This window comes from Pinus tabuliformis, chromosome 6 (assembly GCF_031772625.1).
Source record: "Pinus tabuliformis cultivar Carrire ecotype Pingquan chromosome 6, CPIR1, whole genome shotgun sequence".
Classification (NCBI taxonomy): Eukaryota; Viridiplantae; Streptophyta; class Pinopsida; order Pinales; family Pinaceae; genus Pinus; species Pinus tabuliformis.
Genome location: NC_142292.1, coordinates 292,487,462 through 292,504,858, shown reverse-complemented (window position 1 = coordinate 292,504,858; position 17,397 = coordinate 292,487,462). Strand labels below are relative to the sequence as shown.

At 39.4% G+C, this 17,397-nt stretch overlaps 1 protein-coding gene across 1 annotated transcript in view; it reads right to left on the bottom strand.

Annotated features, from left to right (window-relative positions):
• Window positions 1–15,294: 15,294 nt before the first annotated feature.
• The window catches only part of LOC149258478 (uncharacterized), a 70,406-nt gene continuing 68,303 nt past the window's right edge, over window positions 15,295–17,397 (bottom strand). Inside the window, exon 2 of the mRNA XM_089419114.1 lies at window positions 15,295–15,507. Within this exon, the coding sequence (XP_089275240.1) occupies window positions 15,295–15,507 (213 nt within the window). The remainder of the gene's footprint in view (window positions 15,508–17,397) is intronic.

Genomic DNA, 17,397 nt, shown 5'->3' with positions numbered 1-17,397 from the left:
CCGATGTCTTGTCTGGCATTCTTAAAACATTTTCTTTCCCAAAATAACCATGAGGTGAAAGAATCATAAGATTAAAAACCATAGGGATCCCTACTAGAAAAATTTCCAAAGTCGATGGCTCAAGTGCCTGGAGGACCTCTAACAGCAAATGAATCATATCTAATACATGCTCTGCATTGTCTCCCCATCCTTTTTCCAATCAAATTTCCCGTAACATGCCCACAACAGTGTCAGGTAACAATTAAACAAAGACATTGACATTTTTTTTATCTTTTCTATCTATAAAATTTGAATCTAATTTGTTTCGAGAACATATTAATTCATATTTAAAGTCTTCCTGGCATATGAGAAGGTACCAATCAAGCATGAAATCAGAAAAATCAACCTCAATGAGGTCCTAAAACAATTTCTACAATATATTTTTCATGATATGATATCTTGGGTATAAAAAAGAACATATCTGCAAAAGAAAAATCCATATATTACTTATGTTCAAACTCTTTATATGGTGTATTCTTAGGCAACTTTTTAAGATGTTCCTCCGCCTTTACCAAAACAAACTGTAGCTTGGTTAAACTCGGTATCCTTTCATTCAACATCAATTTCTGCAAGATAAATGTCACACATTATTCTTTCCCATTTCTCAACATGCTACATATGATAAATTAAAAGTCACATAAAACCAAGAGCAAACCCTTTTCTAACCAAAACAAACAACAAACAAACAATGCCTCTAATAAAACTTCATTCTAATATCAGCAGATGAAAAGAGAGTGGACCATTTTTGCCACTTGACTTTGCCTATTTTTGTTATGAAAGTGCTCGAGCTTCAGGAACCAACAAATGTGAGGGAAGTTGTAAATGTGAAAAAAATTATGTTTACCTTTGTAGACTTCTTCAAAATTATGTGAATGATGCCATTTTTGGATGTGGTAAATCTCATAATAAGAAATGGCCACATTGGATGCAAAGATTAAATATAAAAACTTGTGGACATGGCATGTATTTTAATAAATTGCATCGCAATGACTACCATGGGCCTCCATGTTGGAAATAATACTGAGAGGGGGGGGTGAATCAGTATTATCAAGTTCTTTTAATAAATCTTCCTTATTTATACTTTGAATTATTTTTTCATGTCAGTACCATAAAATAATGAGCATGAACAAAGAAAACAAATAGTCACACCAAAGAACACCAGATGTAAGGTGGAAACCCAATGTGGGTGAAAACCACCTACTGCAATATGTCTCTATCTTCTTTCAAATTAGAAACTCCTTTTACAATGGTTTTGTACTGGTGCAGTCCTTTACCAGTATGCAGGCTGCAACCTGCAGAGAGCTACAACTCTCTCTCGTTTTCCAGTCTCTCCTGGAAGGGAGCTACAACCCCCTACTTCTTTCAAGGACCACTTTTCATAAATTTTCAAACTGGATCCAAGAATATCAAATGATCATCAAGTACAAGTAAATCACCCAGTCAACTGCAGTAACCAGATCAATAGTAACAGTAAACTAAACCCAGAACACCTTATCAACAGAGGAAAGTCAGTCAAATAAATGCCTTAATACAGATACGCAGTTTTTCTTTCTCTGGCCTGCATGGCTCCGCACTTCACCTTTTGCTCCCCTGTGTATACCCGCAGAGAGCCTTCTGCTTCACCGCGTACCCACGCACTGTTTCTTCAATCACGCCGTGTACTGCTACTGTAGCCATGCACCCACAGATGCTATCGCGCCGCGTACTTCTACTGTAGCCACGCACCCACAGATGCTATCGTGCTGCATACTTACACACCTGCGGCTTCTGAAGCGCCGCGTACTTTCACTGTGCCTACGCACCTGAACCTCTGTCGCGCTGCGTACCCACGCATTGCGCCTTCTTCTGCTCTGCGTACCCACGCATTGCGCCTTCTTCTGCTCTGCGTACCCACGCACTTGCACCGTTAATCACCTGCGTACCTCTGATTAGGGCCAAATTGGCAGTCCACCAGAGTGCCACAGATAGTCAGATGCCCAGATCTGATCATGCACCCGAGAGATCACGCTTCATAGATTCACTTTCAACCTCACTTTTATATAGATCAAGCTTTTAAACCGATAACCCAATATTTCAGATCTTAAGATATTCAATTTGCAAAAGATACATTGGCCAAGTGATCTCCTTCCCTATTTATAGTCAAATTAGATCCTATACCACGGGCCAAAACCATAGAAACAAGAACGGCGGGCTTAATACCACGGGCCAAACATAAGAAACCCCACGTGAGCGCGCTTCTCTGCCTTGAAGTGAGTGAACTGGGGGTACGCACCTCATGAACGGGTCACCTGCGGGTATGAACGCACTTCCTGGCCAGCGTACCTGCGGGTACGCACCTTTTGAACTATTCTCCTGCATACCTCTTAATTTCCAACATTTTGAGAGCCTGATCAGAGCATTGCCACCTGTATGAGTTGCCATCAAGTACAACACATGAATCATAGAGCCATACCAGAAACATAATGCCAACAATCTCCCCCTTTGGACTTGATGGCAACCTCAAAATCTTCAACGTCATTCTCCCCCTTTGACATCAAGGGCAAAGGGTTATGCTCCCCCTAAGAACATGCTCCCCCTGAATATAAACCAGATCTGCAAAGAAGAACCATAATCCACCAAACACCATAAATGACCATGAAAGAGATAGAGACATATTGCAGCAATATTCAGACCAGCATCCATGATGTACTTCCTCCATAATGCCAACAATGCATTATATGCTCCCCCTGAACCTGTGCCATTCGATCTTCGACCAATCCGCAACCCAGCAAGTGTACGCATATACCCCAGATGAACCTTGCGTACAACCGTCAATCAAAAGAGATTCAACAACATGATGATGCATCAACAACCCCCAGCTTTTGCCTGAGGTATTCAAAGGTCTCCCTGGGCAATGGTTTGGTGAGTATATCAGCAACTTGTTCCTTAGAAGGAACATACTCCAACTTGACCTTTTGTTCAAGTACTTGTTCCCAGAGAAAATGATACTTGATCGGTATGTGCTTGGTCTTTGAATGCATGAATGGGTTCTTTGAAATGCTGATTGCACTTGTATTATCACATAAGATGGAGATGGGTGGTATACAAGTGATTTGAAAATCCTGCAAGGTCTGCATCATCCAAAGGAGTTGAGTGCAGCAAAATCCAGCAGCAACATATTCTGCTTCAGCTGTAGACAAGGCAATCAAACTCTGTTTCTTGCTGAACCAAGATACTAATCTGGAACCCATAAAGAATGCACCACCACTTGTGCTCTTCCTGTCATCCACGCTTCCGGCCCAATCTGCATCTGTATAAGCATGAAGTGTGAGATCTGTATCTCTAGGATACCATAAGCCATAGTTTTGAGTTCCTTGAAGATATTTGAAGATTCTCTTTACTGCCTGAAGATGAGTTTCCTTTGGATTTGCCTAAAATCTTCCAACTATTCCTACTGCATGCATTATGTCTGGTCGGGTACCTGTCAAATAAAGTAGACTTCCAATCATAGATCTGTAGGTTGGTTGATGCACTGCTACTGATTCATCATTTGCACTGAGGCTACATCCTGTGACCATGGGTGTACATACTGGTTTTGCATCTTCCATGCCATATTTCTTCAAAATCTTCTTGAGATACTTGGTTTGAGACAAAAAGATCCCTTCTTCTTTTTGTTGGATTTGCAAACCAAGAAAATATGTTAGTTCTCCCAGCAAGGACATTTCGAATTGTTTCTGCATTACCAAGGCAAAGCTTTGGCTCATAGCTTCTTCATTGCTCCCAAAGATAATGTCATCTACATACACAGCAAGTATTAGCAATTTGTCGTTTTCAACTTTTATATAAAGATTGCTATCTGCTGATCCTTTTCAAAAACCTTGTTGATGAAGATATTTGTCCAAGCGATAGTACCAAGCCCTTGGAGCTTGTTTGAGACCATAGAGAGCCTTTTTCAATCTGCATACCAGATTTGGATCATTTCCAAGAATGAAACCATCTGGCTGCTCAATGTATACTTCTTCTTCCAAGTCTCCATTCAGAAAGGCTGATTTCACATCCATTTGAAATACTTTGAAGTTTTGAAAGCTTGAGAGAGCAAGGAACATTCGGATGACCTCAAGTCTTGCAACAGGAGCAAAGGTTTCTTCAAAATCTATTCCTTCTTACTGCGCATATCCTTTACAAACAAGTTTGGCCTTGTTTCTAATTACTTCTCCATTTTCATTCAATTTATTTTTGAAGACCCATTTTGTCCCTATAACATTCTTATCCTTTGGTCTAGGAACCAGCTCCCAAGTGTTGTTCTTTTCGATCTGCTCAAGTTCTTCATCCATTGCTTTGACCCAACATTCATCTTTGCACGCCTCTTTCACATTTTGTGGTTCAGTGGAAGAGAGTAATGCCAAATAGCTTGAAGCTTCTGCAACCGTTCTTCTTGTTTGTACACCTGCTTCTTTCTGCCCCAAAATCTGAGATTCTGGATGATTCTTCTGAACATATCTGGATGGATTCTTCTTTTCTATCCTTATCTGCTCCTCTGGTTCTTCTTGAGGTTCTTGTTCTTCATCATTCTGTCTTTGAGGGTAGTCTTCATCTTCTTCGATATCTTCATGATTTACTTGCCTAGGAATGTATCCCTTCTCATCAACCACTACATCAGTGCTGTCAACAATTCTTCCAAGTCTTTTATTGTAGCACTTGTATGCTTTGCTGTGTGGAGAATAACCAAGAAGAATGCCTTCATCTACTCTAGGTTCAAGTTTGCCAAGTTGCTCATCAGTATTCTTAATATAGCATTTGCTCCCAAAGATTTTGAAGTGCTTTACCGAAGGAGTCTCACCATACCAGAGCTCATGAGGAGTTTGAGTGCTGTTCACCCTGACATTAGTTTTGTTGAGAATAACAACCGCAGCATATGCAGCTTCACCCCAGAAAGTTGCGGGAGTTCCAGACTCATCAAGCATAGCACGAGCCATTTGTTGGACTGTTCTGTTCATTCTTTCCACTACTCCATTTTGCTAAGGAGTTCTAGCTGTAGAGAATTCTCTTCTTATCCCATGTTCTTCACAGAAATCGAAAAATTCATTTGAGGTAAACTCCCCACCTCTGTCGGATCTGAGGCACTTAATTTTGTATCCTGATTCATTTTCAACCAAGGCTTTAAAGGATTTGAATTTTTCGAATGCTTCATCTTTGTGCTTCATAAGTCCTAACCAGACAAACCTGGAGAAATCGTCAATGAATAATATCAAGTATTCTTCTCCTCGAGGTGTCCTTTTCTTGAATGGTCCACATACATCTGTATGTACAAGCTCAAGAGTCATGCTAGATGATCCTTCCTTCTATGGAAAGTTAGTTCTGGTTTGCTTTCCAAACTGACATGATTTGTATATGGTGTTGTCTGGAATTTTGATATCTGGAAGACCGCGAACTGCCTGATATTTGCATGCTTTCCTTATTTGTGAAAAGCTTAGATGCCCCAACCTCCGGTGCCATAACCAGTGTTCATCATCCTTGCTTAGATAGCATTGTTGTTGTCCTTCTTCAAATATGTATAGATTATTTGGAGTTCTTTTACCTTTGATCACCGTTTTACCTGTATCAAGATCACGAACAAGACATCCATTTGATCTAAATATCACCTCGGTTCCTTCATCACACATCTGGCTGACACTCAGAAGATTATGCTTCAATCCATCAACATACAAAACATTTCCCGCTTTGACCTTTTCTTTTAACTAAGCAGTGCCTTTTCCTTTTATAGCTGCAGGAGTATCATTTCCAAAAGAAACTTTCTTTCCCTTTTCTAAGGCAGAATATGATTCAAGTTTTTCTTTATCACCTGTCATATGCTTCGAACATCCACTGTCAATGTACCATAGATTTTCCTGTCCCTCTGCATAAAATGCTATCCCACATCTTTCTGTTTGTGGTTCCTTTATTCTCCATGTTTTGGTGCTTGAGGCTTGTTCCTTTGTCTGCTAAAACCTACTCCTGCATTCAGAATCTTCATGACCAAAGTTATTGCAAATAGAACATTCAACTTCATTTTCAAGAACCGAAAAGTTGTTATAGGTCCTTTTTGTAATCCCGGTCATACTTCTTTGTTTTTGAGCTTCTCTAGTCATGATCGTTTTATATGCAACACATTGAGCTGCTTTGTGACCAAAGTTATGGCAAGAGAAGCATTGTCCATTGAAGAAACTTCTGCGGTTATCAAATCTTCCGACCAAACGATTGTAATTTCTATTGTCATTCATTCTTGAAGCAAATTGAGAGGATTTTACCTGTGGCTGGTTGTAGCTTTTGTTCATCCTTAAGACGGATTGCCCTTGGTTTACCTGATAGTCTTTGTTTGTAATTGGTCCCTGCTGGTGAGCTCCAGTATTGTAGCAATAATGCTACAACTCCTGGGGCTTCCTATCTCTTAATTTTATCAACCCGGTAGTTCGTACAAACTTGGAAGCGACGGTGCTGTATGCACAAGTACTAGCCCTTGTCGCAGCTGTCACTTGGTCAGCTGGCACAAGTCCGCTAGGGCTTAAGCCAACTTCTATAGGCTCACAGAAGAAGCTTTATCAATGATGGACGAAAGCTAACTCAAAGGAAGGCTACTCTACTTGACAAACTGAATCAAAAGCAATTTAAAGCATGTAAATCTATGAAACCCTAATTTAACTAGTCTAACCTCTATACTGCAAGGAATGTGAAGGAAACTTCTACCAATGCTGCTGTTACCTCTAATAAGTGGAAATGCATGGATCTAAGCTGTGTGCATCATAAAAGACATGTTTTTGTATTTTCCCTTTAAGTGTGTGGAATGATTGTGATTGTGCGCTAATTAGGGTTTGGTTGTGCAGATGGGATGGAGAAGGAAGGAAAGCGTGGGACAGGTTGGGAAGGCTAGGGGAGGTCCCTAAGGATCCTTAGCATCCATCCACAGAGGTTCCTCGCATTCAGATGCTCAGCAACCAAGAGAGTGGCCTCCTACAGGATGGCTGTGGAGGATCCTACAGGATACTCTGTTTTCTACAGGATGTCTACAAATGGCTACAGGATGTCCTACCGTGAGTGGTTGGAGTGATGGAGGAGAAATGGAATGGTGTGGGAGGCTAAGGGAGATGGAGATGGACCTGATGATGTCTCAGGAAATGGAAAGTCAGACGAAGGAAGGGTGCATGCAATGGGTTGATGTTTTGGAAAGGTGGAATCAACGAGAGTGAAGGAGATGGAGCTGTACGTGAAATGAGAGAGTTGGAGGGCAAGTGAGTGAGATAGAGGGTGAATAGAACTTACAGGTGGATGGAGAAAATGACGAAGGAAGTGGCTTGAGAAAGAGCAGTGTAAATGAAACAAATGACCTGTGCATCAAAACAAGAAATTCATTAACCTATTATGCCATGAAACCTATAAATCCGAAATGGAAAACAAGAAATGAAACTAATGCGTGAGAGTGCAGTATGGATCAATGTCGAGAATGTATGAATGGATCTTCAATAAAAACGTTCATGTGGTAGCTTGCGTGGAGATGAAACGACTACTGTTCTTTTTGGTGGCTGATCATGGTCTACACCCCAATCCCAAACAGTGAGATGGCAGTGAACCTTTACAACCTGTTTTTGTTGGAGCTCCAAGAGATTTATTCTACCAACCTATCAAACTTGAATACTGAAAGCAAAGCATCATACCAGTCCTATCTATGCTAATGAAAACAATTAAACTAACAAGCTGGAAATCCGAATTGCATAGGAAACTAAACAAACTCAAGTGCTGGAACTAATGGTAAATGCATTACAACACTGAGGAGGTCTATGGCTCTCAGGTTGGGCCCTAACCTGAGAGCTATCTAGCTCCTTGAGAAAACTCAGAACTAACTCAAAAGTGGCCTTCTTTATTCATAATCTGATAACATGCCAAATTGGCTTACAAAAGAGAACGAAACTTGAGCTGTGCTCCAAAATTACAATAGTAATACGAGAGTTTCAACAACCTAACCAAGGCTAAGGCCTCTATACTTATACAAAACGATGCTCCAACAAGTATCCATGATTCTAGGAGCTCGGCTGTTCAATCTATAGTTTAACTGCTGATCCTGTAGGATGATCATAAATGCTGTTTCCTGTAGAGCAGTTTTGAACTGTTGTTCCTGTAGAACAGCTGGCCGTGTATTAAGCTCGGAGGGAGGATGGAGTGGGGCTCGGAGTTCTTGGTGAGGATCACGAGGAATGTCCCCCAAGACCGTGGACAACCTCTCCTTACGTCAGCAATGCCAACTCGTTGTCTCCTTGCCACCTTTTCATTGTCTTTTGCTCCCTTTTAATGCCAAAACCTGGAATCACAATGCATTAGCTACGTAGATCAAGTGCCTATCCTTTCTCCTACAAACAACATGAATAAACTAAGAAGTGTATGCATAAACAATAAAAATGAATGGTTTGAGCAAGCAAAATAGGCCAAAAATGAGCCCAAATTGTACCAAAATTGGGGCTCATCACCTGCTTTATCTGGTGATCTCCATTATGCTTTTTCTCATTCCTTCTTGCTGCATCAAGATGACTCTTTGAGGTGGATGCTTGAGAAGTTTCTCCATTATACCCCAGACCTGTCTTGTTTAGTGGAGAACGCTGTACATTGATGATCTCATCCAGAGTTTCAGATCCTTTGACAAACTTAAGATTAATAGCCTTTTTTTTCTCAATCTCTTTTCTAAGACCAACAATTTCACCTTCTAACTTTTCAAGATATTTTTCTTTTTCATCAATCTGAAATTGTAGAGTATCAATGATCATATTCTTTTCTTCTATACATGTCTTGAGTCTAGAAATTTCTTCATGAAAGCTATCCACATCTATAGCATCCATGTAATCATCATCTTCAAATGCCATTAAAAGTTTATAGTTATTACCTCGTTCATCTTCATCACTATTTGATAGACCATCACTATCTTCATGAGTGTAGTAGCTTTTCTTATTTGCATTCTGTTTCTTGCTCCATCTAGCAGGTTCCTTTCCTTTGTCAATCTTATCCTTATGAGGACATTTCGCAGCATAATGACCTACTCTTCCACAAGCAAAACATTTAAAAGGTAACTTACCTCTGAACCTTCCAGTACCCCGTTGAAGATTTCTGACAAAATTTGATTCTTCTTCTTCTTCTGGAACGTGACTTGCTTCATAGTAGTCTCCTTTGCCTGAAGCCTTGAAAGCAGCTTCTCTCCTATCTGATGGACCTCCCTTTCTCATTTCATAAGCAGTTAGAATTCCGTGTAGCTGAGACATAGTAAGAATTCGTAGATTTTCCTTTTCTTCTATTGCAGACACTTTAGATTCAAACTTGGGGGACAATGATCTTAAAACTTTTTCAACCACAATAGCCTCTTTTATTTCTTCACCCAAATTTTTCATGCAATTAACAATCTCGTCTACCCAAAGAAAATAGTTAGCCACACTTTCATCATTATACATTCTGAGATTCTCATACTGAATCCTGAGGGTTTGAAGTTTAGCACGTTTTACCTGTTCATCTCCTTCGTAGCTCAAGACAATCTTGTCAAATATTTCCTTTGCGGATTTATATTGCATAACCTTTACGAATTCTGTTTGAGATAAGCATCCTAGCAGAGTATTGACTTCTTTAGCATTTGTTTCATATTTCTTCTTCTCGGCCAAATCTGTAGGAGTAGCTGAAGGAAAAGTGTAGCCTGTATCTATGCTATCCCAAACTTCTGTACCAAGAGATTGAAGATAGGCAGTAACTCTTACCTTCCAATAATTGAAGTTTGTCCCATCAAAGATTGGTGGCCTGATTGATGCTTCCCTCTCGTAGTTGCTCATGATGAATGATCTTCCTTCAAGCGATCAAGCTTCTCTGAAGGACCTGCTCTGATACCAATTGTTGGAAATAATACTGAGAGGGGGGGGGTGAATCAGTATTATCAAGTTCTTTTAATAAATCTTCCTTATTTATACTTTGAATTATTTTTGCATGTCAGTACCATAAAATAATGAGCATGAACAAAGAAAACAGATAGTCACACCAAAGAACACCAGATGTAAGGTGGAAACCCAATGTGGGTGAAAACCACCTGCTGCAATATGTCTCTATCTTCTTTCAAATTAGAAACTCCTTTTACAATGGTTTTGTACTGGTGCAGTCCTTTACCAGTACGCAGGCTGCAACCTACAGAGAGCTACAACTCTCTCTCATTTTCCAGTCTCTCCTGGAAGGGAGCTACAACCCCCTACTTCTTTCAAGGACCACTTTTCATAAATTTTCAAACTGGATCCAAGAATATCAAATGATCATCAAGTACAAGTAAATCACCCAGTCAACTGCAGTAACCAGATCAATAGTAACAGTAAACTAAACCCAGAACACCTTATCAACAGAGGAAAGTCAGTCAAATAAATGCCTTAATACAGATACGCAGTTTTTCTTTCTCTGGCCTGCCTGGTTCTGCACTTCACCTTTTGCTCCCCTGCGTATACCCGCAGAGAGCCTTCTGCTTCACCACGTACCCACGCACTGTTTCTTCAATCACGCCGCGTACTGCTACTGTAGCCACGCACCCACAGATGCTATCGCGCCGCGTACTTCTACTGTAGCCACGCACCCACAGATGCTATCGCGCTGCGTACTTACGCCCCTGTGGCTTCTGAAGCGCCGCGTACTTTCACTGTGCCTACGCACCTGAACCTTTGTCGCGCTGTGTACCCACGCACTGCGCCTTCTTCTGCTCTGCGTACCCATGCACTGCTCCTTCTTCTACTCTGCCTACCCACGCACTTGCACCGTTAATCACCTGCGTACCTCTGATTAGGGCCGAATTGGCAGTCCACCAGAGTGCCACAGATAATCAGATGCCCAGATCTGATCATGCACCCGAGAGATCACGCTTCATAGATTCACTTTCAACCTCACTTTTATATAGATCAAGCTTTTAAACCGATAACCCAATATTTCAGATCTTAAGATATTCAATTTGCAAAAGATACATTGGCCAAGTGATCTCCTTCCCTATTTATAGTCAAATTAGATCCTATACCATGGGCCAAAACCATAGAAACAAGAACGGCGGGCTTAATACCACGGGCCAAACATAAGAAACCCCACGTGAGCACACTTCTCTGCCTTGAAGTGAGTGAACTGGGGGTACGCACCTCATGAACGGGTCACCTGCGGGTATGAACGCACTTCCTGGCCAGCGTACCTGCGGGTACGCACCTTTTGAACTATTCTCCTGCGTACCTCTTAATTTCCAACATTTTGAGAGCCTGATCAGAGCATTGCCACCTGTATGAGTTGCCATCAAGTACAACACATGAATCATAGAGTCATACCAGAAACATAATGCCAACACTCCACGAGTTACAGCTCCTCAGTATGTTAGTCTTAATGATGAAAGAGAGATGGCAATGATAAATATGGGTGGTCCTAGTTTTTATGGTGGATATCTTCAAACCAAGGTCATCATCTTAATGAACCTAGGTTCTGACATGGTAAACCTGGATCTGGTCCTCACCCGAGATCTGTCAAGGATATTTTCACAAGAGTCTCACAATTTATCCAGTAAATAAATAGTTAAATTGTATATTAAAACAAATCGAAGTGAACTGCTCAAAATCCTCTTAGGTGGGTTGTGGTCAAGTGGTTAAATCAAAGCACTTTTAGTGCACAAAACTGGGTTCAAAGCCACCCAAAGACATGTTACTGAATTAATATGGCCAACGAAGTTATCTACCTCATCCAAAAGTGGGTGGAAGTCTTAACAACCTTGATGGCCCATGGTTGTGGTATGTCTCAACAAGTGAGGAAAGATGCAAGTATTAGATGAATTTAATGTAGCCAACAGAGTTATCTACCCCATCCAAAAGTGGGTGGAAGTCTTAGCAACCTTGATGGCCCATGGTTATGGAATATCTCAATAGACGAGGAAAGATGCAATCTTGGATGAATTTAATGGAAGAGATACCCTTGGCCATGGCCTCTAAGAAAAGGTAGAGCCCAATTCATTAACAAATTTCCATTTTCCAACTGCAAAAAAGAATATCACAAGATCCTAAATTGGATGGAAAAATACCTTTGCTATTGTAGCGGTCAAGTCATGCATGGAATGTGCTACCTCATATGATTCAAAGAAAGATACTTCTTTAGACTTTTCTATGGCACTTAAATACACCTATGCAAAAGTACATTAAATCAAGTTTAAATATTAGATGGAAATAAAGCAGAAACTTCAACTATGGTGTTAGTATCAGTCCCAACAAAAAATTATTATTGGCCAAAAATGGATATGTTACACACACAATAGTGCCAACTCCTTTTCTTCCAATTGGATCAGTTGAAGGTCGAGCACTAATGTCCATGACAAATTTGGGCAAGCCAACACACCCTCAAATTATTAATTCAATCAAAATGGGAAGGTCTAAGCCCTCATCCAAATGTTGAAATAATATGAAATGAAGGGCCTAAACAAAACCCCACCCATATCAAATACTGAAGAGCTCAGTTAATAATCTTACCATTACCTAAAACCAAAAATGTTTCACAACTTTTCAACCAGATTGAAGCTTCGGCTAACCATGTTTGGCAACACCCATTTTCAAGAGCATATGCCTTATGATGCTAGCCTAAACCGACAAAACCCACATTATGCAAATAAAATTGCATGTCACTAGTCCCAGGCCTTAATCACCTGATCCATGGTGAAAACCTTAACAAATAAAGGTTTAAGGCCCCTTCATTTAATCTCATGCGGAAACATTTCATTTGACTTTTCAATGGCCTAAACCTTCATTAACCTTTCCAACGCAACTTTATTCACCCTTTAATAAACTTTGATTAATCCTTAACCCTTATTACTTAACCCTCTGGTTGTTTTCATTACCTGCTCGTCTTAATCATACCATGATCTTAGACATTGGTTAAACCCGACTTAAACCATAATTCATTAACCCACTTTATTTCTATTATAGCCCATATAATAGAAAAACACATAAACACGCTTAACTTTACCTTTCTGCCTTTCCATGGCCTATGCACATTTTCCGACGCTCTACCTTTATTGCATTCAACCTCCACCGTTGATTACACTCCATCAGATCAACGGCTATTGTGCGATCTCCACCCATCCTATGGAACTCAAATAACTTTAAAACGCATTGATAAACTTCTCGGGTCCGCTTTTCCCAAGCCTTATCGGCTTCAACCTCCACCATCGATCTTACCATTCAATCCAACGGTTGTTGACTTCCCCAATCAACAAAACTAATTGGTGATCCTACACCGTTGATCAAAACCCATTTGATCCAATGGTTAACAACGATATTAGGTGAGCTACTTGCATGAGGATTACCCACCTGATAAAGTGGTTTTCTCTCTCCTCCGATGTGATACGTGTCGACTGCTAAATGGAATTGGGTGACCACCCCGAATTACCACTTACCACTTTTTCTCCACATGACAACCCACTTTCTCTTATAACCCACCTTTCTTCCTCGACTAACGCCCGAGATTATTGGCACCCGATGACCGTAGATCTTCATCCATCAGATGGCTGTGATGGCTCCTCCAGATTTCTCTTTTGCTAACACTTAAGTCAGTCTCCGTCGTTCATTTCTTTTACTCCATTCTACATGACTTAATCCTGGCCGCTTATCGCAAACAATCTCGTCCGTTGATCTAGCTAATCCAATGGCTCCCGTGCACATTTAATTCCTTCCTTTGTGTCTTTACTTTCTTCACCTTTACGTGGTTTCTCAAAGTTCTTTGTGGTTTTGGCTTACTTCAAGGTTCTGGTCTTTAGTTGTTTAGCATCACAACTTCCTCCTGAGCTCAATTCCGCTCACGCCTTTATGCCTTCTTCACCTTCACTGTAACATTAAAGGCTTCCTATTGTACTGTCGATGTGTGTAAAGCCGTAACACCTCTCTATTACTCTTCTCTGTATTTCGCCTCTGATTCTACACCTGCAACCTATGTTACGCAGAATAACTCAAGATTATACACAATCTATATCTCAATTACTCAATACACACACATGAACTCAAAATCAAGTGGTTTGTATTAATAAACAAGTATTTATATAAGAGTCTCTCTCTTTCTCTCTCTCTCTGGCCTGATATTCTTATCAATGGCCTCTGTTTTCCTACCTACCAATAGTCTTACAATCAAACTTCTAACTCACAAACTCTAACTACTAACTTGACTAACTTGACTATGCCTTTTAGGCTTACATTTATACAAAAGGATTCTATAACCAATTCTTGGTTTAGATCCATAACCTTCTGAACAAAATCCTAAAATCTCTTCCTTATCTCTAAGGATCCTCTCTAATCCACAAAATCATGAACTAACTCCTAATCTAAGTTTTACAATTAATTCTCAGATCTATCAATCTCTCAACTATCCTAATTCTCTCATGTTCTCCTACATTCGAGAACATTTACAAATATGCCTCACAATACTTAATTAAATCCCTATTCTAGCTTCTCTCATTAAAATCACTTAAAACCTTAATAATTACATTAATTCAACACTTAGGAAACCAACTTCCCTAAAACACAAGACCCCCTATGTCTACTAAAGTACAATGATTTTTCTTGAGTTGAATGCTCCTACATCACCTTATAAAATTTACAACATTTGACTTCACAAAACTACATTTCCAATTAAGTCAAAGTGTTGAGCTGCTTTGTGCCTCAAAATAAAACACATGAACTGAAATAATTATTCTGAAAGGAAAAACTTAAAAATTCCAATAAAAATTTGGCACAGACCTTTGCTTAAATCTGTACCAAATAGTGCATATCCATGACATATCCTTCAAGTCTACAAAACCAGAGATAACACCACCTTCGCATGGTTGTGAAAGGCTTTGGTGTCCACCTCACCAGAAAGAGTAACAAAACTTGTAGGCCTCTACTCATGCTGAAGTAGTGCAATTGTCATTCCATAATTATTGAGGCACCCCTTAATTGTTGTTGGTGGGTCCAAAGCATGTTGAGTGCCTATGGTGAACATTTTCTTGTTCCTTGAAAAGCTATGTGATATCTCTGCTCCAACAACAGTCTTTTTTAGAGGACTAACAATGTGCAAGTAATATGCCTTCAAGGTATCACCCTTACCAGTTCTGCAAAGCATGAGTCACTTTTAGTATGACACCAAAAAACTTTCTATGCAATGCTTCATAAAAAAGTTTTCAATTTCCCCTAAATTTTACCAAAAAACCCACTAAAATTCACTATTTCAGTTTACAAGAATGGCAAGGACCAAGTCTTATAAGGTCAAAGAAGAAACAAAATCAAGCTTTGAAATACCCAAGCCTTCATCATATTTCAAGAAGTTTCCTGATGCAATGTAGAAATAAACTTCACCCCCTACAGAAAGATTCTCGTTTCCAATTACTCCTGAGAAATGTGTTATTGGAGATGGTGTCAATACAATGCTTGTACTGACCCCTACATAATCATGCATATATTGAAGCTCAACCTGTCAAATTTACAATATATAATGTAAGCAAAGTTAAAGTGTAATCCGTTTCACAAAAAAAATTACAAAAGTATTTTTATCACTATAAAACATGAAGAATGTTGTTAAGCATTGTGTTTATCACAACATACCAGCATGAAATTTTACCATGTAGATAACCTTGTGACTATTGATGATCAAAATTAGGGGGCATGCTGAAGCTTGACTAATATGAATGTCTGAGTAAATGTCTACAATATTACAAATAAAATGCTCCAGATAGAAACAAGAACAAGATGTTTCGTTGCAATGGTTCTCACATATAAAACCAGTTATTATTTTTCATATCCTTCCAAATGGCTTATTTCAAACTGTAAAACTGGAAATTTGATCCCTTCTCAGGTGAGACTGAGTGGAAGAGCACACTACAGATGAAAACTACAACATATTGCAAATATATGCATTTAGGAAAATGGCACAATTAACACAAATGTCTAATCACCTTAATTGTCATGTTTTTCTAAATGGTAAAAATGAATTCAACAATAACTGAAAGAATGTTTTAACTTATAGAATGTAGCAATGTCCCAATTAATACAAAGTACTGCAGGTTGTTACTTTACAAAAAAACACTTGCATTAAGCAAGAAAAATGTTCAAAGCTAAATATGATGTCAAAGATAGATTTAATTGTTCAAATCCTACAATTAATAGAGATGACATCTTGCACAACTAGGTTTTCACTCTCAAGTTCTCTATTCTTAGAGGTAGCCATGACTTCCCTAAGGAGGGGCGGCTCCCTTTCCTCCTTTGATCTAGTCTTTGAGGTAGCCACAAAAGCTTTCAAATATGTTGGGGCAACTTCTTTCTCAAAAGCAAAAGAACCATAACAGCATCGAAATGATGGTTTGTTAAGAAATAGAATAAGTGCTTAAACTCATTCCATCAATCCAAGGATAAAAGCACTTCATTGCTACCTCTAAAATCTGTGCTTCGAAATATAGATTCAATTATCAATTATAGACCCCAAAGTTACTTAACAATATCACCCATTTTCACCTTGGTGATCATCCTTCTCACATAAGGCTAGCTCTCCTCCCACATAAGGAAGGAATCCATGATAAGCCTACAAACTTGTTCTTCAAACGCTAAAAAAACATATTTGCAAAATGATATTGTTTTTGTCTTTTAAGATTTGAAATGGAAAGCTAGGCAAGACATAGTGCCTGGTCCCTTGGCTATAGACTCTAAGCAACAAACAAAACTTTAAAATTGATGAATAAGATGTGAGTCATGACAAAACAACCAAACAACAAGTGTTATCAGTCAAGAATAAATCCAATAAATATGTAACAATGCTATCTCCTACTAGATGGAACATTTGAAGACAATGTGCTCCCCCAACTTGATCTCTTGTAAGTCACATAGCTGAAAATTCCCTTTGAGGTGTGTGATGTCGTGAGCTATCTCAAACCAAAGCTAGTGGGATCCCACTCTGAATGAACCAAGGGGAATCCTAAGGTTGTGCATCCAATCTCTATTAGTATAGATAGGCCTAACAATAAGAGTCACTTAGCTACATAAAGCACTCAAAATAATAAAATGACATATTCAAGCTAACGCCCTCACACCTGGTCAAGTTTCCTATCACTTTTTGGTTGGATACCAAAATGGAAACTTTGTACCTGCATATGAGTCAGGTCCAGTGTCTCTTGGTCCTATCATAGTTACCAAGGAGATTTCCTCTTAGTTAACAAAAAATAATATTTCTTCCTTTCTCACCAATGTCAATGTCGAGGAGAAGTATCTATCAGGTGAGGAGATCTTGAAATTGGTGGAAGCAACTCTTTCGGAGAAATTGCCATCAAGTAAAGGGAAAAAGAAATCAAAAACTGCAATAGATGATTTGAAG